The sequence below is a fragment of the Hesperophylax consimilis genome, chromosome 9, assembly GCF_061612785.1.
Source record: "Hesperophylax consimilis isolate HC1 chromosome 9, BYU_Hcon_1.0, whole genome shotgun sequence".
Lineage (NCBI taxonomy): Eukaryota > Metazoa > Arthropoda > Insecta > Trichoptera > Limnephilidae > Hesperophylax > Hesperophylax consimilis.
Window position 1 is genome coordinate 38,841,449 of NC_142844.1, and position 24,403 is coordinate 38,865,851.

Sequence of the window (24,403 nt, forward strand, 5' to 3'; positions counted from 1 at the left end):
ACATCTGACGTCTCGAACTACCGTCCCATATCTATTGTATCTAACGTAGCAAAAATATTTGAAAAAGTCGTAAAGTCACAATTAACTAAACATATCACTTCAAATAAAATCATTAATGATAACCAATTCGGCTTCAGAGAAAATTTTGGTACGCAAGATGCAATCGCAAAAATAACCTCTATAATATATAATGCTCTTGACTCGGGAAATAAATGTTTAAGTATATTCATCGATCTAAGAAAAGCTTTTGACAGTATAAGCCACAAGAAGCTAATAAAAAAATTAGAAAATATTGGAATTCAAGGAACAGTTAAAGAATGGTTTAAAAGTTATCTTCATAAAAGACACCAACACGTAAAAATTAACAATATATTGAGTGAACCCACCTATTCCGAATTTGGAATTCCTCAAGGGACAGTTCTAGGCCCAATATTGTTTATCATTTACGTGAATGAAATGCTTACAGTACCAAAAAATGGAAAAATCATATCTTTCGCCGACGACACAGTTTTAATCATAGAAAAAAAAACTTGGGAAGAAGCCTATCAAACTGCGAACGTAGAAATAAACAACTTAAAACAATGGTTGGATGACAACTACCTCTCCTTAAACTCTGACAAAACCTATTTCATGACTTTCACATTATCAGACAAAATACACCCAACAATAAATTCCAATATAACTATCCATAACTCTTGTAATAATTATACTGACAACTGCTATTCACCTAAATGCTCAAAAATCTCAAAAAAAAGTAATATTAAATATTTAGGCATAATTATAGACCAACATATTAAATGGACTGAACATATTGCGCAAACTGTAAATAGAATACGTAAACTTTATTACGTATTCCTCAAACTAAGAAATATATTACATAAATCTTTGCTACTAAAGGTTTACTATGCATTAGCCCAATCAGTTCTGCAATACGGAATAATAGGATGGGGAGGAGCGTATAAAACCAACTTAACCCCACTTGAAATAGTACATAGAAGACTCATCAAAATTATTCTTAAGAAACAATTAGACTATTCAACCCAAAAATTATTCGATGAATTCAAAGTATTAACAATAAATAAAATTTATCAAAAAAACGCATTACTACAAATCCATAAAGACAAACTAACAATAAAGTCATTTAGCACCAGACCGAGAACCTTAGGACAAATAATAATCCCTAAACTTAATACTACAACAGCCCAACATCATTACACATACTCAGCAATAAAATGCTTTAACGAACTCCCTATAGAAATACAATCCGAGAGGAATTATGAAATTTTTAAACAAAAACTCAAAAAACATTTTACTATTAAATAATTTTTAAGTATGTGTTACGATGTGCCAACCAAAATGTGTCCATTATGTACAAAATAAATGCCATCTTATAATTTTCATTATGTATAAAAATAATTTTTCATTATGTACAAAAAAAAAAACAATTGCTACTTATATTTTTATTATATATAAAAAAGTAATTCTTCATGCATCCAAATTGTAACAACTGATAAGTATGTATAGTACTGTCAATTTGATAGTGCTCCCTCCCTAAACACGAGAATTTCTCAATTAGGGAGGTATTGTTACCACTAATATTATATATTATATATATATTGTTTAATTATGTATTATATGTATATTGGTTAATAAATAAAAAAAAAATAAAAATAAAAAAAAAATAACATTACTAAGTTGTTTTAGAAACGGTTCCACCAACCCAAGGACCAGATTAGACATGGTTATCCTTCTGTGGCATTTCACTGCGTAATTTCAAATGAACTCATATTTCACGACTACTATTCGTGTTTAGTTCCGTTTGTTTTCAAGTCTACATGGAAAATTATCGGAAATTTCCGCTCGATATTAACATCAGTGATTTTATATTACAATTTAATTGATATGCATTTTATTAAAAACTTTTTAAGACTGTGTGGTGTGTCACAATTTGACAGAGACTTCAAAGGTCGAAATGGCTATCACGCGTAGTGAAAAAACAATAAATAATTTAATAATAAAAAGATTTTTTTGAATGCAATTGAGTTCTATGTCATTAATCAATGCAATAAAAAAACTGTGAATTTATAGTTAAATCTATATTTCAAAGACAATGAATGATATATTATTTTTACATAACCCAAAGAATATTCCAGAATTATTACGATGTAGATATTATAAGTTTAAGTACATGAATTTATTATATAAACACGATTTTCATGTACCTACATAACTTTATATTATCTTCTGAAAGTTTCACAAACACACGGCGTAATCTGTAATCAACAAGGAACTAGTTGACCGCGTTTCTTAGGCCCAGTTGTTTCTCGGAAATTCAAATGTAACATTCACGTCAAATGACCATTCAGCGCCTTTTTGTTTTTTTTTTACGTTTGAATGGTCCCCGTTAAACACCGATTTCAGCTTTCTTTCAAATTGTAATAAGCTGACAGGCTTAACTTCAAATGAAGGTTGTACTCTTCGGCTGATCACAATTTGTTCAAAACCTAAAACGGACATTGAATCGAGACTTGACGGGAATCTTTCAACTGTCAAAAAATTAAAATGACACCGAATGCATATTTGTATTTCTACGAAACAACCGCGCCTTAGTATGTAATTAAGAAGAGTGTCTTTGAGTGGAATGTGAAGCCGCATAAGAGTCCCAACTGCTCCCAACCGTCCGGAGCCAGTTAGTCTGCAACTAACCTTTGAAAAGGACCTGTAAACAGAATTATTTCAAATTCAGCTTTTTTATGTGAAACTGCACACGAGTCCAACTGCTCCCAATCATGGTACTATGGCATCCTCAATTGGTGTATGTCGTGAGGCTCAAAATAGTGGGGAGGGAAAGAAGGTGGGGAAGTACCTGGCTATTCAGATCTGGTCACCAAACACGGCCAAAGCCGTTTCAATTCTAAATGGTGGTCTTACACCAGGGCGATACTGAGAGTATCTTCCACTCTTTAACGTGCCGCAAATGTACTACATATTATTTATGACTTATTTGTGAAATATAAAAATGAATAAAATAAAATGTACTTGCGCACGCCGGGATTTGAACCCGCGACCTCCAGCTTGCTATTCGAGAACCTTACCCCTCGACCGCGGAACTTGACAACAATAATGCACACTATTGTATTTTGCACGTAGTAGGGTATTTGAATAATAATATTATACTAGCCTGGGCAATGAACACTCGTCGATATTAATTTCATCTCCATTAATTTTTGAATATTTACAAAACAAAAACAAATATTTTTAATAAAACTACGCTTAGTTCAGCAATCACGTTTCACGAGCTAATTAAAAATAAATAAAGACGTACTGCCACATGTTTCAAAGATTACAATTAATCTTTAATTAGATAAATAGGTGGGTTTGGTTTAAAGCACATTGAATTTATTAGAATATTCGCGAATAAACAGAAGATACTCATAGAGCTATACAATACATCAATGAAGATAGCGGTGTTTTTTGGCTGATACAGAATAGAACAACATAATTAGGACTCTTTGTTAGTTTATTTCTACTAAGAAAAATGTACAGGGTTTTCCAATAAGAGGTGTTATTTTGATATTCAATCGTAAAAGATCAATGGTTTTGTTGCTCGTGTGGCACGTAGCGCCGTCTTGTTGAAAGTAAACGTTGTCCAGATCACTTCTATCCAATTCCAGCCATAAAAAATCATTAAACATCTCTCATTTTCGAAAAAGTAAGGTCCAATGACTCCGCCGGACCATAAACTGCACCAAACAGTCACACGTTAAGGATAGAGAGGCTTTTCAACAATAACTCTTGGGTTTTCCGAGCCTCAGATGCGACAATTTTGCTTGTTGACGAAACCACCGAGGTGGAAATGGGCCTCATCATTCAAGATGATTTGCATTTGATTCACTCAAGTGAATTTTAATAATTTCAATGCGTTGTTGAAGCGTGTATCGTTCCATTTTTATTAATGGCGTAGTTTTTACTTGTGAAATGTCAAAAAATGACAGCTTCAAAAGTAACATCTACCGAAATAGCGGGCTATTCAAAATAACACCTCTTATTGGAAAACCCCTTTATATATTATATTAACAGACAGACGTCGCAATTCACCTGGCAACAGGGTATAAACGTCATCCATTCTTGGTGTTCAACCATCAGCAAACATAGTGTTTTCAGATATTCAAAAGTCCTTCATCAGGGCAGAGATTTATAGAAGAGATACCGTGCTGAGCGCATCAATCCTCTAGAGCCGGTGTTTCAGTATAATAATTGATTAATTTGGTTTTCGGCGTGCAGTTTTGTCGTAACCCTCAAGTACCAGATACCAAAAATTACTAAGCTTTACCTCGTCGTAACGATACATATAACGAGAGCATGAAGCAAATTAAACTCAGGATTCGTGGATCAAATCGATACTGTTTTCAGTCAGAGAGGCTAGGATTTAATTTCCTTGATTTATGAAAGTATAAAATAAGAGCCAAGGCTTCTAACATCTGGTTCTTGAACAAATAAAGGTAACGAGGTCCATCCTTCGTGTCTGGGAATCAAGTGCCAATCTGTTTCCGATATTTATCCAGCCGTCTGCGTACATATTAGCGTGATGATGAAACGTAAGGGTAACTCTCGGCATATTTTCCAGGGCTTGTTTTCAACTCCGATCGTGCACTAAGCAAAGGAGACGCCCGCACCAACCAAAGCGAACGCAGGAGATCAAACCGTCAATGGGAGGATCGGCGAACTCGTTTGAAACTCCTCTAATTACCCATTACTAGGTAGAAATAACACACTCCATTCGAACTGCGTCGATATGCAAGGCAAAATTCGCCAGGACCGACTGCCATTGCACGAAAACAAGGTCCATCCAAAATATTCTTGAAGTAACGACGTTATAATGGTCCATTTTATCTGGCACATCCTGAGGTGCTGAGTTTATAAACGCAATCTCTCTCAAGAGGAATCTTGGTTTTTGCAGGCTTAGAAAGATCTTAGATTTTAGTCAATATTTAAGAATAGACCCATCAAACTAGGCGAATGCCCCTAGCATGGTGGTAATATATCAAAAATAATACGATTACAATACGACCAAAACTAATAATAAAAATAAAAACAACAAACTGTAATATAAATTTAAACATGATTATTATTTAAGATCTCCGTTCTATTATTTGGGTAGCTGTCCAATTATCGGTGGCTGACGGATTTGTCAAGTCCGGAGATGTCATCTTGGATAACAGCAGGATCCAAGTAATCTGCTTCTCCATGTTCAGTTCTTAACGTATACTCGTATCCTTTACGATCCGCTGCCAGTATGATGAGCTCTTCTCTTTCGGGCTATTGACTGCAGGCTGCAGGGGATATGACCCGTCCTCTCAGATTGTTGATGAGGAAAGTCAGGGTTGATCGACGTTAGGAATATAGACGGGGTAAATAATCATTTTTCACAAAGATTGATTCAAGCTTATTTTTTATCAGACAGACAATGATTTAATTGAGGAGGTCTGATTTATGCTTACTGCATTGTTGATTGAAATCATCCTTATGAGCTAATAACATGAAATCTTTGTCCAAATATGTATTCATTTTTGGTACTGAATCCTTTTTTTCTTATCTTAATATTTATTATCGTGTACCTGTGATTGCTTTGAAGACAGTCTTGACACTTTCTTTCCTCAGTGTCCTGGTAATTCTGTCAGTAACAATGTGAACATAAGGTGAGAAAGCGCAGCTTTTTGACTCTTGTTCAATTCTCTCTTCGTTTGGGGTAGATTTGGCTCTAATGATCTGCTTTATTATTAGTACATTCCAACCTACATTTTATCGACAGAGAGGAAAAATGTGAAAATAACACTGCAGTAAACACAGTACATTAATAAAACCGAAAAAAATATTTATTGTGTGCGGAAACCAACCAGCAATTTCTGAAATGGTGACAAAAGTAGGGGCATAGGTAGTGTAAACAATATCGTAGGTAGTGTATATTCTCAAAATATTATGGGATATACCTACCTCTAAATACAGTTTACGCACCATACCTTCATTACTAACCCCGAACGTACCTCACGAGATACTTCATAAAGACGTGTCATTGGTACCGATCGCTTTTATAATATCTAAAACCTTGTAAACTGTTTACCACTCATTTTAATTATGTACTCTTTGTTTCCAAAATAATAAATATATAATAAAATTATATCTACAATGTGATCTTATTGTTTCGGAAACTACTACGATGCGAACTAGGTTACCCATTTTTCAAGTTTCCGGTTAGATGCTAAATATTCCAGTTCCTTCGATTTCTCGTAATATTATAGACTAGCAGTTAAAAACCCGCTCCGCGGGTTTTTTTCTGCTAGGCCCTGCGGGCGGCTCTTCGTTGGGCTTCGCCCATTTTAAGTGATATTAACAACAGTTACATTTAATAGATAGATATTAGGACGTTCACAGAGAGAGGGTGAGTATATATATTGTTAAAACACGGAACAGAAAGGAGTTAATTAATAATAACATGCTAAATTTACGCATAATAAGAATGACAGTTGTTTGAATAAATTAAATTTTACGTATTTGTGATGGATTATTTCAAATGAAACACTATTATTGACTACATGTCTACAACTGATATTAACTGTTATCTTAGGTACCTAATATAATTAGCTCATAGGAGACTTGCAGTGCTTAAATATGTGTTACAACCGTCAATGTCTATAAGTTGAATCAATATCGTTTAGTTTGTCACAATTAAAGATAGTTATAACAAAGTTGACTTAAATAATAGATTATTACATATTGATTAATTGTACCCGTGTTTATGAATAAAAGGAGGGTAATTGTGCGATGAGATTAGAAGTCGGTTTAATTAAAAGGTGTTAATTTTACTCCAACTGGTGGTAATTCTTTACCTACAACTGTTACTGTATCTAATAAAGTTTAAAGTTAGATTATATATACAACATCATCAGGAGAGTAAAAATCTATATATAAAGGTAGATTATTACAATATAGCGCCCCTGAGGTGATATCTCACAAAAGCGGCGCTATGCAAATTGTCCAATAAATAAATAAATATAATGTTTACATTTTATTGTGTATACACCGAAGTCAAAAATTAAATATAGATTGCAATTGGGAAAGAAGAAGTGGAAGGAGGGAGGGGGGAGGGGTAAGAGTAGGCTGGGTTTATAATAATTAGGAATTACAATATCGTTAGACGGGAAAGACCAGTTGAGTGGGAAAATATTTAAAAGAGAGTTTATAAAAAAATTCTTGTTAATTATATCTGCTTTTATATTAACATGTTTCCTCGTTTCCAAAATTTATATATTATTTATAGTGAAGTATTTTAAGACCTGAAAAAAACAAATAGCATACAACCTTAAAACAATATATCCATAAGACAAATAGCATTTAATAACGGTTATTCTAATAAATTGATAGTTGAAATACTAAATAAAAAAATTAAACATATTCTCTTCAAACGGTCTTTCTAAAGATAGAAATAAACAATGGCGTAGAATTCTGTTTGTGGATAACGATACTTCTAAAATTATATATAAAAACAATCCTGATACTATTCAACTGGCGTTTTACACTAATAACAATGAAGAAATATATTCTTAATAAGAATGACAGTTGAACAAAAAAATCAGGAGTTTAAAAACTCAACTGGGATGATTGTAATTTCTTTTACAAAGGTAGAACCAATAGAAATTTTGAAGTCAGAACTAAAGAATATCGCACGGCTCTAAATGGAAATAGTGAATCTGAGTTTGCAAATCATCTTTTGAATAATGATCACACTTTCGATAAAAAATTCAGGTCTTAAAATACTTCACTCAGGATATAAAGCATCGCAAATAAATAATTTTGAAATTAGAAAACATGTCAATATAAAATCAGATATAATTAATAAACAAAAAAATATAAATAATAATGAAAAATGCCATTACAAAGTGATAAACTTCCAGAAGAAATCTGCTTGTTAATCGTAAGTACTCAAATATTGTGAGCTGCATATTTAAATATTCGCGCCATTCATTTGGTTCGTTTTTAGACCGCCAGAGGTGCGCTCTGTCGGCGATCTAATCTAAAGCCGTGCGTATCGGCCATTGAAGGATCGCGTGATTTTTTTATAAACGTCAAACATAATTACGTAACTGTGGATAATTTTCACTGTAATGTAATTAATCCAATGGATTATGAACTTTCTAAAATATATTTTCTTTGATATTATCCAAAAATTATATGAGGAGAAACGATGCTTTTGAAGAAATCTCGTATTATTATGAGGCGATCCTATTTTAGTATGAAATCGTGTCATTTTCAAGTTGGCGGAATTTAACCGAAACAGACAATTTAAATTTGACCAATCAGAGGGCCTACACCGTCCAGACGCTGAAGTATTAATACTATCAGATTCATGACATGTAACGCCACGCTGGGAGCATTCACGAACTATGTTCGCAACACATCTTGTTTATTATCAGTTTGGAGAAAATTCATATTGTAATTTTTTTAAACATTGTGGTTTTGGAAAACCATTCAAAGAAATCGGTGAATTCTCATTGCTTCTGAGAAAAAACCTTAATTTTTGAAGCTTATTAAGCTTATCATTAATAGAATGCTAATGGTGACAGTTTCCCAGTAGCAAATAAAGTTGAACCAATCCAAATCAGTAACAAGAGAACATCACTTGATAGATAAAACTTATCAATCAAGTACACTCAACATATAACTGACAAAGTGTAAGGAAAAAAACTAAATTGAAATTCAGATTTAAATTCTGATTTATATTTAACTAGCTGAAGTTTCCGGTTTTACCCCGGTTGCCCTTTTTGCTTTAGGGGTGGAAAATGGGGGAAAGGGATGTTTTATTCGAAATCACATTTAGACAGTCAATTGTTCAAGTTTTCATCAATCTAGTAATAAAACTATATATTAAATAGTAAGAAAATGTTGCACACCATATTTGTACAGTTGTAGTATCGCTAGTTATAATATCGTTTCACATCTCAGAAAACATAGTATGAGGCGGGTAACGTACATGAGATTAAAAAACTAAAAAGAAAAATCGAGCGGTAAAACAAAAAACAAAATTATCTGAAAAGATGAATAATGTTTTGCTTTTTTTATATCACTAGAATTAAGATGATTTATTCGACACATATTTTTTGATAACTTCTGTTATTGAACATCTTCCCAACTGAACCAGCGACGAAAAGCGCTGATGACGAGGGCCTCCGCCTCCTGGCGTCGAATTGAGAAACCTCACCTACCCTTCAACGTCCGTCCAAGCAAGTATATATAACGATGGCATGTCGCGGCGGAGTTCAGTGTTTTAATGCGTGTTGTGTGATTCTGTAATCTGTCCCAGAGAGAGAGAGAGAGAAAGAGAGAGAAAAAGCAGTGGCTTCTAGAAGCAGCCCAAACCCCTTATCTCCGCCCGTGTCCAGCTCGGGACCGCTCGTCGAATCGAAGACTTTTCTAAGTTTGTTTTTCTCCGATAACCCCACTGCTCCCCTGGGTCAAAGCCGCCACCGAACTTTGACTGGTGGGTTTACCAGCAACAGTGCAGTGAAGACAACTAGACTGGAAGGACTCAGAGATGCAGATTAGCGAGGCATAAAAGACATCCACCCTCCCTCAAGCCATCAGTGCCGATCGCGGCAGCGTGATCCTCGTATCAGTGCTCTGGAAAAACACAATCACACGCCTGAACATTTGCATTAGTACGCATCGCGACAATCAATCTAGTTTTCGCGGTGGTTCAGTTCGCGTCGACTGCTGTCGGTCAGTTGAGACATTGAGGCGGGTCGTGCACAGTGCGCAGTGCCAGTGTCCAGTGCTGGTGCAGGTGACAACAGTGGAACTAAACTAAAGAGAAGGTGCCTAACCGACAGATCTCGCCATGGGTGAACTAAAGAGTGTTTGCAAGGGCAGTATGATCGTGGTATCCAACAGGCTGCCCTTCGTTCTCTCCAGGAACGAAGCCGGAAAACTTGAAAGGAAAGCCAGGTACCTACTAAATGATTCACATTTACATAATAATAAACTAACACGGAAAAAACTACGTCGAGTATTATGCCACTGCTCATTTCAGTTTGTTGTCTCCCTTTGTTATTACGTATTCTTCTAACCACTTGTTAGTGCAAAGGATTTATGACCTTTTAAAACCAGGTTAAATTTTAAATGAGCTCAGAGCCCATAGACAAAACATTTTGGTAACTTACGTCAAAACAATAAAATCGGGTTGCCGGAATCGTTTTTGTTTTGAGTGCATTATTAAGTATTTACGTGTCAGGTTTCGAGTAAAATGTATGCTTTATGCCACTTCCAGGATATTTTATGGTGTAAATGTGAATATTTTATTAGATTTCGCACACATCAAGAGCTTAACAAACATTCGCGCACGACAGGTAGATTTATTTACCCACAAATTCAAGACGATCGTAATTTTCAGAAATACTATTTGCTACCGGCATATTTACTAACCTTTATAATAATATTTGATATTTTCAATCTTAACATTTAAAATTTTTTTAATTCTAATGACAATATATAACTTTGTATTCTATTACGAGAAATTAAACATACATATTGAATAGAAAATATAGCTATTAGTTCAATTTAAACATAAATAATAAGTACGATCCCGGATACAATAACAGTTAACAGTGTCATAATATCTTGGAATTATTGTTAAACTTTGTGTTTATTTGCTTCATAATACGATTGCAATAAGAAGTCGAAGAGCCAACCTAATTATTTTCTCTAATGACGCACTTTGTATTTGCGATTGTAGTTACCGATTAATAAAGTATAAACTCACATTTATTTTTATTTAATAATAAATACTCCTCATAAATTGATTGCAGTAAATTTTTGGCAGATATGTATTATTTTTTCAAATAATGTTTTATTATTTTTTAGGTAATTTTTAATTAATTAAAGCACAAATAGAACTCCTACAGCAGAGCTTATCAAAGAAATGACCCGAAAGAAATTTTATCTAGTTTTTCGCATAAAACACTTGTCGCAGAATTTGTGTCAAAGATTTATTAATTTAAATGTGTCACTATAGTTTTTGTTTAGTTTCTTTGAAATGAGATAAGAAAATTGAAGAGTTTGCGCAAATTATTCTGTTTCTTAAATGATGTTCGCACAGTCGACTTTCGTGTAAATGTAAATCACGATAACATATGCAAGGGTTTTAGAATCTTCATTTAGCAGTACACAGCAAGTGTAATTTCTGTTTACTAATAATTTACTACTGTTATCATTTTTTTTTTTACTTTTTATTTTAAATTTTCTTCAGAGTTAAATTACTGAAATTGTTTTAATTTTTGCATTTCCTATATATTCTATGTAAACAGTGTTTTGCGGCGCGATTTCGATTTTGCTAATTAAAAAAAAATTAAAAAATAAAAAAATAATAAAAAAATAAAAATAAATCCAATGACATTGTTATATCTTCACTATTCGTATTATGATAGTAAACAAATGCTGCGAGTAATTAAAAAATCTATTTCCGATTTATTTATCAACTTTGCTACGACAGACAAAATAATACCTTCATTTAAATACCCGTAGGAAATTCGCGTTGCTTATTTATACACCTTTAAAGGTCACGAATGTCGCCATCTTTTACGAGTGCCTTTTTAAAGTAAGTAAATAACTAACAGACACTAAGCCAAAGTTAGTAAATCAATGCTAACCACACATTTAGCTTTAACTAGCTAACGTGTACCCGGCGTTGCTAAACTTCTCTCGACTATCACTTAATAATATAATATGCATATACAGGGTGTATCGGCACTAACCCGACAAACTTTAACCAGCTATTCCTTAGCACATTTGGAGTAAAAAATGTTATGGGCACTTTGCTGTCCGGTAACATTTTTTTTAATAAAAAAATTATCATTCATATTTTCACCACATGTCACCAATGTTTTATCATTTGTCAAAGTTTGAAAACCCATCTGGCCATATTTTATTCGAGTTCGTTGAATAATGTACGAACGTACCTACATTGGCGCGCTTTTACAATCACAACGAAATGGAATGGCACCATTCGTCTCATTTTTAACTATTATTATTTAGTGTGTATGAAAGAGCGAGGACGCTTTTTGACACACTTGCTAATAACAGATGTTGAACACGAGAAACAATGCCAATGACAGTGACGGAGTGTGGATTTTTTTATAATTTTTTGTTTTTAATTGAAAAAAAATGTTACCGGACAGCAAAGTGCCCTTGACATTTTTTACTCCAAATGTGCTAAGGAATAGCTGGTTAAAGTTTGTCGAGTACGTGCCGATACACTCTGTATAAACCTTCCAGATGAAATTCTCTAAATGCCATTTAAAACCCTATCAAAATCTGTTGCGTTGTTTAGAAGAACTAAGCGCACAAACACACAGACGCGGATAGCGACTTTCTTTTATACTATTGATAGATATTGTAGATACTCCAGGAATCGACCAAGCATTAATTTAAACACAGAATCAAACTCAGAAATCTTAGAGCATAGATTTTTCCCTACCAAGGCTGCCTATGTAGATGAAACGTATTAAAAATCATTTTTTGACTTAGTTTGGACATTCTTAATACTAGCATTACATCAATTTTTCATCAATTTTTCGTCAACTGTCAATTTTTCAACTGTAAAAAAATTAATATTATATATTATTTTTAATTAATACGTAGTAAAATAACCCTAATCAATCAAATTGAATGTACTTGCTTACGCCGGGATTTGAACCCGAGACCTTCGGCTTCGAAAGCCTTACCCTTCGACAACGGAAGCCCCTTCAATGTTAACTGTTTTCAACAATTACTTCAAAAATTGATTCAAAATTATTTAATTTGTAATTTATTGTTCCGTTTTATTATTAAACTCAAAACATAAAATAATGTTATCTTGTCATAATCACGTTTTTATCTAGTCAATCAGTAATAAACTTTATTTATATGATAAAGGATTATATAATAGCAGTGCTCCTTGGTATCATCTACAAAAGAAAGATGCAATAAACTTAAATAATAATTATATTATGATCGTAATGTTCTTTATATGAGCACTTATGATTTGATAAAGAAACTACATCATATGAAGATAATAATAATACCTTCATTTAAATACCAGGAAATTTTTTTAATCAAAAACATTCGTGAACTTAAAAGTCACGGATGTCGCCATCTTTTGCAAGTGTCTTTGACTGAAGTAAAAAATTATGAAAATTAGAAAGCTTATAACAAAGTGTTTGACGTATTAGTACTAGGCTAACATTCTTACATTAGAAATTAACTGCTTTGTGTTTTAAGATATATTAGTGCAACTGCCCTTTAAAAAGCACCTGTAAACATAATTATGTAAAATTCAAGAGTCGCAACTGCTCCCAACCATGAGACTATAGCATCCCCAATCGGGGTATGTTGGGAAGCTGAAGGTAGTAATGAGGAAAAGGAGATGAGGACGAGATAGGTAGGGAAGTACCTTGCTATTCAGATCTGGTCACCAAACACGGCCAAAGCCATTTCAAGCAACGTTTCAATTCTGGATGGTGATCTTGCACCAGGGCGATACTGAGAGTATTTAAAGCATAATAAAAAACATCGCCCTTGATGTGATTTCACGATTAAACTGCGTCGCATTAAATTGTTCTGCGATAAAGAAATATAATACTTACTTATACTCGTATAAAACATTTACTTATTGAATTGTAAGATTTATTATGCACAATGCAAAAACATATTATTTTCCTTGGGTGAACATTGCTGTAAATTTATTTTATACTAGCTGTGTTCCGCAACGCGTTGCTCGGCTCAGCCTGTCTGTGCAGATAGACAACCAATAGAGCGTGTTGCTTTTAAGTTCAACAGATGGCGCTGTTTAAAAAAAAAAAAAAATTTATAATTTAATAAAACAAATTTTTACCTGTCACAGGTGACATCAATATAATATAGGTATATAAAAACACACGCGAATTCGAATGCAACATTGTGTCAAAAATAAAAAAATAAATCAAATCAATCGTTGAAGAAGTTTTGAGATTTAAGATTTTGAACGAACATTTACATTTTTATTTATATAGATTAGACGAACATTTAGCTATGAATCCGGGGGTCGCGCAAGTAAATTTTATTTGATTAATTGTTGATTTCTTTTTATTTTTCATTTTAAAATAAGATTCGGTTTACATAGATTGCTTACCAACCCGTGGGAAGACGGGCTAAGCCTAATTTCCTATCTTCTTCATGTTGGATATTGGTAATGAAAATGTTGATTTATATTAAATTTTAAAAAGAATTAATTTTTTTATATTAACAATGTAACCGCAAAAATCCATACACTACAAATATACTTAATTATCCCTCTTTAATTTCCCACGCTGTAGGTACGTACTATCATATAATATTATATCTTGAGATGTTCTAATGTTATCAGAAGAAAATATATAAAAAATAAAGGTGGTTTAAAGAGATGGAGAATACAATTATAGTATAAATAAAACGTTAAACATCATTTTTAATTGATTATGATGAAACCCATACAAATTATATCCCTAGCCTACATCAGTGTTACGAAGCTGAAAAACTTTCGTGGATTCGTGGCATATTGAAATTTGAATAGCTTTATTTATTACATTTGCAAGGCCAGCATACGTATTTTGACTGACAGAATTTTCATCGTGAGCTAAAGAGTTTTTATATTGTACGTTACTGCAAAGAAATGAGACAAGGCGACACATTATTTATTCCCGTTCTCCATTATTCAATAAGAAAAACTCGGATGTTACCATTGATATATGGATGTAGCCGGGTAGTATTAGTGAATGAATAAGATAATGTTTGCTATAAATAAGACACAGAATTAGAGTAGAAGCGGACCCATACTTAGTATTATATAAATTGGTGCATATTAGGATCATTAGTTTGCATTGCTAACGCATACCCAATGGTTTATCAAAAGAATAACAACAAGTTTAAAATATAATCATATCGATTTTATTTTTTTACGTTTTTCTCTTTACGTATAACATATCATAAAATATTATAATACATCTAGTGTAAAAAAATATTGAAATTTTATTTTTTGACGTAGAATAATAAGTTTAAAACGTGCTAATTTTCCTACCTATACCATAAGTATAATATAATTTGTGTGTAACCGGTTTCAAAAATATTACCTACTAATTTCGATTGTGCATCTGTCCTGCGGCACTCTAGTTCAATGAACGTAAATTTGCTAGCGTAAATTTAAGAATCATTTTCAAAATCGAAACCTATTTTGTGAAGGATTCCTACCTGTAGTATAATATTACAGAAAATTATTTTAATGTAATGTGTGAATGAAAGAATAGAATGTATAGAAGCGAGAAGAAATGCTTGTACAATTAATAAAATGGAATGAATGCGCTTCTCGATCTCTTTCCTACATTGTCTGTTCCCCAATAAACATCTGGATAAAATGTGCCCACATCGCTTCATTTGCATATTCAGCACAGCTCCCACATACATCACATTTCTCTTTTTTTTAAATTGGAATCATAATATTCCGTGATTTTTCACGAGTCTGCGGTAGTTGTTACTAAAACTCAAAGTGCTTTTGTGCACTTTAATATAATTGTATATACACCGTTTTACTCATAATAGATAATACGAAGGGATAAGAATAGGTTAGTAGAAAACGTTACTCGCCCGAACCCCAGGATTAGAGACATATTAGTATTACTATCGTATTAAGACGGAGATCGCGGACTTTGACAACCTGGTTGAATTAATAAATATCGAAGATAAATAAACAGTTTCAACGTTTATCTTATTAGTTTAGTAGCTACCACTGTAGCTACTCTCTTACATTAAATTGATTTTAAATATAATTTATTAATTGATTATTACATTTTGTACTTTGTGTTTGTACCTACGTGATAACACAGGCATTTGCCCAGTTTGGTGTTCGTAATATCCTAAAATGTAAAAGTAATTCCGTTACGTAATTCTTTATCAACCTTCTACACAGGTAAATATATGCGTTGAACGTCTTCTTTAAATAGGTACATACGAACAAATTTCGTTTGCCTACAATTACTAAACAATTAGAGATGGCCACTATTTACCAAGATGATAACTTTTCCGACTTTGATACCTGATAAAAATTAATGAAACGTTCTGCTATTGGTATATCTACCACCTATTTGTTATTTTGTTATTATATTAAGACTAATATTAGAAATTCATTTCCAACGCTACCTGTCTATAATTTTAATTAGACCTGAAGAATATTGACCTAATAAAAAATTGTAAAACAAAAGACAGTTAGTAATTAGCACAATTTATTTTTTATGTGATTACCGCACAATGGTTCCAACTGCTCCCAATCGTCTGGAGGCAGTGAGACTATTACTGCACAATGGTCTCAACTGCTCCCAATCGTCTGGAGGCAGTGAGACTATTACTGCACAATGGTCTCAACTGCTCCCAATCGTCTGGAGGCAGTGAGACTATTACTGCACAATGGTCTCAACTGCTCCCAATCGTCTGGAGGCAGTGAGACTATTACTGCACAATGGTCTCAACTGCTCCCAATCGTCTGGAGGCAGTGAGACTATTACTGCACAATGGTCTCAACTGCTCCCAATCGTCTGGAGGCAGTGAGACTATTACTGCACAATGGTCTCAACTGCTCCCAATTGTCTGGAGGCAGTGAGACTATTACTGCACAATGGTCTCAACTGCTGCCAATCGTCTGGAGGCAGTGAGACTATTACTGCACAATTGTCTCAACTGCTCCCAATCGTCTGGAGGCAGTGAGACTATTACTGCACAATTGTCTCAACTGCTCCCAATCGTCTGGAGGCAGTGAGACTATTACTGCACAATTGTCTCAACTGCTCCCAATCGTCTGGAGGCAGTGAGACTATTACTGCACAATGGTCTCAACTGCTCCCAATCGTCTGGAGGTAGTGAGACTATTACCACGCAATGGTCCCAACTGCTCCCAACTGTCTGGAGTTATTGTTTTAACGTCTATCGTAGTATCTCCTGACATTCTAGAATATTTTGTTAAATTCAAAGCGGTAAAATTAAAACAAACAATTAGCACGACCGCGACTAAAATCACTTACATGCCAATTTAACATTTTAGTAAAAATGGGTAAGTAGGAACTCATTTTAAATTTTCGTAAAAGCAATGACAATAACCCTCTTGGCGAGAACCCGCCGTACTACGGTGGCGTGAGCTACGTAGGTACATCGATGATACGTGTAGACTTCAAAATATAAAAAAGCAGTAATACCCATTGGCAGCACTATCAGAGGAATATTTTAAATCAAAATGTCGATTTACCAAAGCAAACATGGAACACAAAATCGAATTCGCCAATTTTCGAAGCAATTGTATACGCCCCTCTTCACCGTATAGCTATACCAGCGCTGCAACGGCGTATTAGGGAATATTTATAAGTAAGACTGCCAATGTACGGGCATTCTACGGTACATCTAACGATGTTTTGACGAGAATAACAAATTCTAACGTTAACAATTAATTTTAGTTTGAAATTATGATATTTATAAAAAACCTTATTTATTGTATGACGGTAAACATTGATAAAAAAGTTTACTGGAATTCCTTACTAAAGAATAAATAAAATCTCCATACAAAATGCACTAACCACAGGAAGTTCAGTGCACGGATGACGTCACGCACCCTCCCTTTGGCGTGGTTAAAAATATTAAAAATATCATAATAAGAGAATTAATTTTACCATGAAAACACACTTTCAAAAAATTAACAGTATTAAAGTTTGAATGGGGATGTTGATAATTTTTTTAAATGGACTCACATTCCGTATTGGGATTGTGTTCTTAGGCTGTGCTAATTTAATTAAAATCTCTTCACATTATTGGTAATCCGGTTAAAAACGTTATTGCAGGCCATTTCCTGATAAAATTTTAGTAAATTCCTATTATATAGGAACACGTGTTCATGCACCTGCACTTGCCTAGATAATATACAATAACAAAATGCGGAAATGTAAGGATTTTTATGAACACGTCTTCCGACATCGTGATAAAACATTCGTACATTACTAAAAGTTTATTAGGAAACCTATCAATGTATTCGTTAAGAAGGGCCTGCAATCCCGTTTTTAACCAGATTGTGAAAAATTATAAGAAATTTTAAATAAATTAGCAATATTCAATATTAGTCATTTTTCTCCGTGTGCAGATAGAGGGGAGGGGTAAGGAGATCGGGAGAGGAAGGTGGAGTAGTACTTGGCTAATCATTGTCATTAAAAGTAAATAATAAATAAATAAAAACAATTAAAATAAAGCAAAAACTTATTAAAAATCATTTTCAATTTTTTATGCTTTATAGTTTCTTACAAGTACAATACTAAAATCTAAAATCTACAAGTAACAAGTGTTACCAGTATTTTTACAGTCATTCCCAGGTAGAGTATTGGGAAGAGAGTGCTCTTTGGCAACGGGGAACAACTTAAGTATAGTACCTTTATTTATGTTAATATGGTTGTTGATGACTTTTTATTAATGTTTTTTGCTTTCCGTAACTCTAGTGCCTCCAAGTTTACCAGTCTGACCCCTATTCCGTTTTTTATGTAGTAAACTGACTCTTGTGTTTTTTTATTAAATCAATTTACTATCTTTGTTCAAATTTTTAGATCTGTTCAGCAAACACGGCTTATTTCAAATAATTCTGAATGGTGATCTTTTACCAGGGCGATACTGAAAGCAAGGCCGGTCTTTTGGAGCAATCCGCTCCGAATGCTGAATTGTCAGGCGCTAAAGCGCTGATAATAACTAACAGTCCTAACCCACCACACTCGAGATTATTTTTAAAAAAAATGGCGCTACACAAAAATACAAATCATTGAAAAAATTATTGATCACAGTGATCACCTACCTAGGCGACTACTGGTTTTGACAAGGGGCGCCAAAATTTTACTGGCGCCACAGTTTATTCGTTTGGCACAGGACCACTAAAAGTGTCAACCACTCATCACAATGCAGAAATAAAGCTAAAGGACAGTATTGCTATTGTATTCTAAACGCTCTCATATATGTATGCATCCACGTTCAGATAATTATCACCTTATCTTGTGTTTGCAAAATTATCTAGATGTTTAACGAAGGTAAGTTTGCTTGTATATGTGTGTCGATTATTACTAGTATGATAACTGCGCATGCAGTGCTTGCACAGGGAAGTGAATTCTATGTGACTATACTATAACTACTGCATATAAATTACAACGCAAGTCTCGACTTCCAAGGTAACCCTTACCTGGAAAGGAAGACACTCATTTAATTAAATTGAGTAAACAATATCGTATCAGGATAAGTTTTGAATAGGTCCTTTTGTATGCTCCACATTTACTTGGACCCCCCATCAAAAAATTTTGAAAAAATTTATCATTTTCTTTTATTTTGATTTGAAAATAGTTACTTCTTCAATAATTTCAAAATCACTATGTGGCGTCATTTTAATTTAAATTAAATAAATAACTTTGTAAACACCACTATTTAATCAAAAAGGTTCGCCATGTTCCTAAACCAATGATTTTTTCGTCCAAATGTTACGTTTTGTTATTACCTATACGTTTATTCTGACGAAGAAACCATTGGTTTCAAAACATGTCGATTTTTTTATTAAATAGTTTTGTTTAAAAAATTATTTACTTTATTTAAATGTAAATAAGTAGTTTTGGGTTTTTATAGATATTACATGGGTTTGAAATCGGCGCTACTAAACGCCTAACATTGTGGAGAGATTTAGCACGCCTCAAGCAGCATTCTTTTAGCAGTTCTGGTAGTAGCAAACTGACTTCTGCAGAGAGTGCAGAGATGCAGTTAAGTAGATACTTAAATACCTTTATACTTGATTATGAACCATATAACTGAACATATGAACATAATTGAAAATTTGGAGGGTTGGAAATAGACAACATAGCTCAGTGGCTCAGAGCACCTGACCGGATATCAGAAGGTACGGGTTCAATTCCCGTTGGCGGCATTTATTTTTACTCGGGAGATATTTTCAATTTGTATTTATATTTCAGGTGACTAATTATTGCTTATAATTATTTGAAAAAATTTAACAAAAATGGTTCTTTTTAATTAATCCACTTTAATATATTGTTTTATTTTTAAGGACAGTACGCTCTTACAAAGCAACACAGCAAACATAATACTAAGATTGTTCTCTGAATACATTATAATGCATCAATGCATGCATTTTAATGTAAATGTTTATGACTTGACACACCACTTACCGTCGTAGTCAACAATGCAACGCGATACACTGTAGCATCACTGTACCATACACTGTAGAAATAATTCCTTGTGTAAGTAAGAATATAATTATTTATTCATATACTGTTCGACGTAAATTTCCGTGATTAGGTACTTATTTGTTATTGTTATCAGATACACAGTCATAATTAATTCTTCTATTCATAGCAATCAGATTGTATTCCTTGCACTTACTGCAGACGCACTTTTCCTCAACGATAAACATGTGTTACAACGATAAACATGTGTTTAAATATGTCCACTTGATACAAATGAGTTTCGTGTCTTTCCGCCCACTCGTTGATATTTTTTACCGAAAACGGTTATCACTAAGGGTATTATCAAACTTCTGAACAGGTTTTTCTCTAAATTTACATCATTTTAAAATTTAGGCGGGCAGTTCTTTTGTACCAAATATATTGTTTACTTTCGTCAGTAAGTGTTTCTAAATTTAAAATGTATTGCGCCGCGTAGGGATGTTCTCTACGAACAAACAATAATAACTTTTTTATTGTTTTCTTGTGAGGTACCTACGTGGAAAAATAACAAATAATACCAGCTGTTTGCCGTTCAAATATATATATTTTTTATGAAACGCAATGGAATTGCTAGCTTATCGGAAAAACGAAACTGCGAACAACAAATTTAAAAAAAGGATGTACTTGTTACTTCTACAAAATATTGCTAACTTTCTTAAATTTATCTCAAATATTATACAATCCCTAGAGATGTGTAAAGATATGCTTTTATTATCAATAAGTGTGTACGACATTAGGAATCATTAATTTATATTTGACGTTATAAATATACGAATAAACAATACAAGTGATATGAACTATCATAAATATTTATGTAGCTATTACCTACCTAGTTATGATTAATTAATAATCATTCATTGATAATCGTTTCTGTGGAAATAAATCTGTCTTGGTGTACGTGTTGTTTATAGACCAAGTTCCGAACCCGGGGCAAACTTGCCCAAAGAAAGTGCGTGTTATTTTGACACGCCATTGATTGTTAATATAATTACATGCATTCAAATCAAATGACTACCGCGCCGCAGGCAAAAATATTTATCTCACGTGCTCTTATGTTCATTACTTAATAATGCATTTTCAAACTCTAAGAAGGTCAGTGCAGGTAAGCGGAAACGTAATGTTTGACCAGTCAATATTAATTTGTAGATATAAATTATTGAGGATAACAAAAGAAATACACATTCCAAAAATAGATTTATTATGATAATTAGCTGTACCCCGCCACGTGTTGCTGTGGCCAGTCTGTCTGTGCTGATAGAGAAACAATAACGCGTTTTGCTTTTACACGTGACATCCATATAAGTTAGGTATATAAAAACACACGCGTATTCGAATTCAGAATTGTGTCAAAATTTAAAAACGATCGGTGAAGAAGTTTCGAAAATTTCAAGTTTTGAACAAACGAATAGGTATTTAAATTTTTATTTATATAGATTTGTTAAAATAAAATAAATTTAAGGTTCCTTCTTTGCCGCTCGACTGATATGATTCAAGACGACACAATACCCTAAAATAAAGTTGGAATCTTAACGACACGAAAAATAAGCGATACACGACAGATCTACGGTCGAATTTTCCCCAGCTCTAAAATAAGGTCGACGTAAGAGAAGAAGTCATGTAAAAAAATTGGGGGCGCGGCCCGGCGTATTGGAAAATTAGATAATTGCTTAGTTCTAGTTTAACGGGAAAACTTTAAAGAACGATAAAATTTAAAGAAATAATAATCTAAATATGCGGACGGACCTACGGCCGAATTTTGCGGGCTAAAAAAAATGATCTTTGCGCAGGGTTTACTTTAAATAATTCTGACGAACGTATTACTAAAATCTCAGTTGTTCCTAGGCGGATACCTCGGGAAGTTTATAATTCATCGTCTAGAAAAATAAAATCTGGCGCTTACCGCTAATTTTATACTTGAAAAACGTTTTATTAAATTTACAAAACGTTATGCGTTAAATATTCTAATAAAAATTACTGTTTTTATTGATCTTAAATTAAATAACCTATATCCGTGGGTATCGGTCTGAAAAAAAATGGTAATCACGAATTCGTCGGAATAAATTTAAATGTGCGCCTCGAGCAACCCCTCTTAATAGAGCCCTGTGTCGCCTAATAATACTTCTTATCAGTTCCAGTTTTGATAACCAAAAGTGATTTGACCATGCATAATTTTATACACCACGCAGGAATACGGGGGAATATTTAAAATCAGTATGTTTCATGTAAGTGATGCAATTACCTGTCACCAACTTCATATGTAACCTTTTTAGAAATAAGTATGTGGTACCCCAATAGCAAACTAATTTTATTAATTGATTGCAGTGCCGGAGGTCTGGTGACCGCAGTGGCTCCAGTGGTGATCAGCGGCAACGGGATCTGGGTGGGATGGCCGGGAATTCACCTGGACGACCCCGATGAGCCAATCCCCGAATCCGAACCCGGCGACAAAACGCCTACAGCTGGCCTCAAGTCAAATAAGGTAACCAACCAATCGACTGGCTTTACATAACTCGACTTAACCATAAGGCTAGAAATAGTGCCACGTATATGGTATGGACTGACGATGTTGCGCTGACGAGCTGGACCGATGGTCCTCGTTCGCAGCGCGTGGCACTACAGCTCTTCATTCATTCACCGGCATATTACCGTAGCCACCGACGCACAATGTAGTAATTCCAGCCTAATTGGCGTAGTGGATCTCCGGGACACACATCAAATGGGAGGAGATGTGGGGGGATGTGAAAATTGAGATTATTTACTTATTAACACAAGTTATTATTTACATCACATTGCTAAGAGAGGAGCAATTTATTTTATTTTATTTTACAGGAATGTAATCCCTCCTCTTACATACTCCCCTCTTTCTAGCAATATTGGTCACAATCCTCAAAAATGAGGGAACGATTAAAAAGAAGTATGATCAAAGTATGTTTTAACGCATTCCAGGTGGTGGTAGTAAGTGCAGAGAGGAAACTATTCGACATGTACTACAATGGATGCTGCAACGGAACCTTCTGGCCCCTGTTCCACTCCATGCCCGACAGAGCCACCTTCATAGCCGACAACTGGAGGGCCTACGTCAAGGTCAACCAGGCCTTCGCCGCACAGACCTTCAAGGCCCTGAAGTTGCTGGTCACTGAAAAGAAAAACGAACCCACGCCCATTGTCTGGATACACGACTACCATCTGATGTTGGCGGCCAATTGGATACGACAGGTAATTAGAAATTGTTACGACACACCACTTTCCACACGACGGCCGGCATAGTCCAGTGGTAACGCATTGGACTGCCATTCCGAAGGTCGCGGGTTCGAACCCGGCGTGCGCAAATAAATTTTATTTGATTAATTTGTGTTATTTCACAATTAATTAATTAAAATAATATATATTACCTATATTTGCGGCACGTTCCAGAGTGGAAGATACTACCAGTATCGCCCTGGTGTAAGACCACCATTCAGAATTGAAACGTTGCTCCAAATGGCTTTAGCCGTGTTTAGTGACTAGATCTGAATAGCCAGGTACTTCCCCACCTTCCTCTTTCCCTTCCCCACTTACCTTCAGCCTCACAACATCCCCCAATTGGGGATGCCATAGTCTCACTGGCTCCAGACGGGAGCAGTTGGGACTCTTGTGAGGTATTCACTATAAAAAAAAAAATTAAAAAAAATAAAAAAGGTTGGGAAGTACCTGCCGTTTCAAATCTGGTCAATAAAGATGTCTATTCAGATATTAGGGCGATACCGAGTATATGGATATTAGATAGAATAATTAATAAACCAAATGTTTAGTTAAAGGCAGGTAGTAAATTATACTATGAACATGGGAGACTTAAAACCACTCGGGCAACATAGTGCTGTATTTGTCACGAAACATTTAAATCCGTTGGGTCACATTGTGCTATTTCTGTCACTACACGTCCTTACCTCACATCCTTATAAAACTACTTCCATCTTCTTTTCAATTATGGTCAGACATTACGATATTATGAACAGTTTTAGAAAGAGAGAACAACTTTCTCTTTGCATTTAAAAATTTACCATAATGTATAATATAGGTATGTTATTGTT

At 34.1% G+C, this 24,403-nt stretch overlaps 1 protein-coding gene across 1 annotated transcript in view; it reads left to right on the top strand.

Annotated features, from left to right (window-relative positions):
- The first annotated feature begins 9,348 nt into the window (after positions 1–9,348).
- The window catches only part of Tps1 (Trehalose-6-phosphate synthase 1), a 30,575-nt gene continuing 15,520 nt past the window's right edge, over positions 9,349–24,403 (top strand). The window contains exons 1-3 of the mRNA XM_089635947.1: positions 9,349–9,999; positions 22,656–22,812; positions 23,280–23,549. Of these exons, the coding sequence (XP_089492073.1) occupies positions 9,893–9,999; positions 22,656–22,812; positions 23,280–23,549 (534 nt within the window). The 5' untranslated portion in view covers positions 9,349–9,892. The remainder of the gene's footprint in view (positions 10,000–22,655; positions 22,813–23,279; positions 23,550–24,403) is intronic.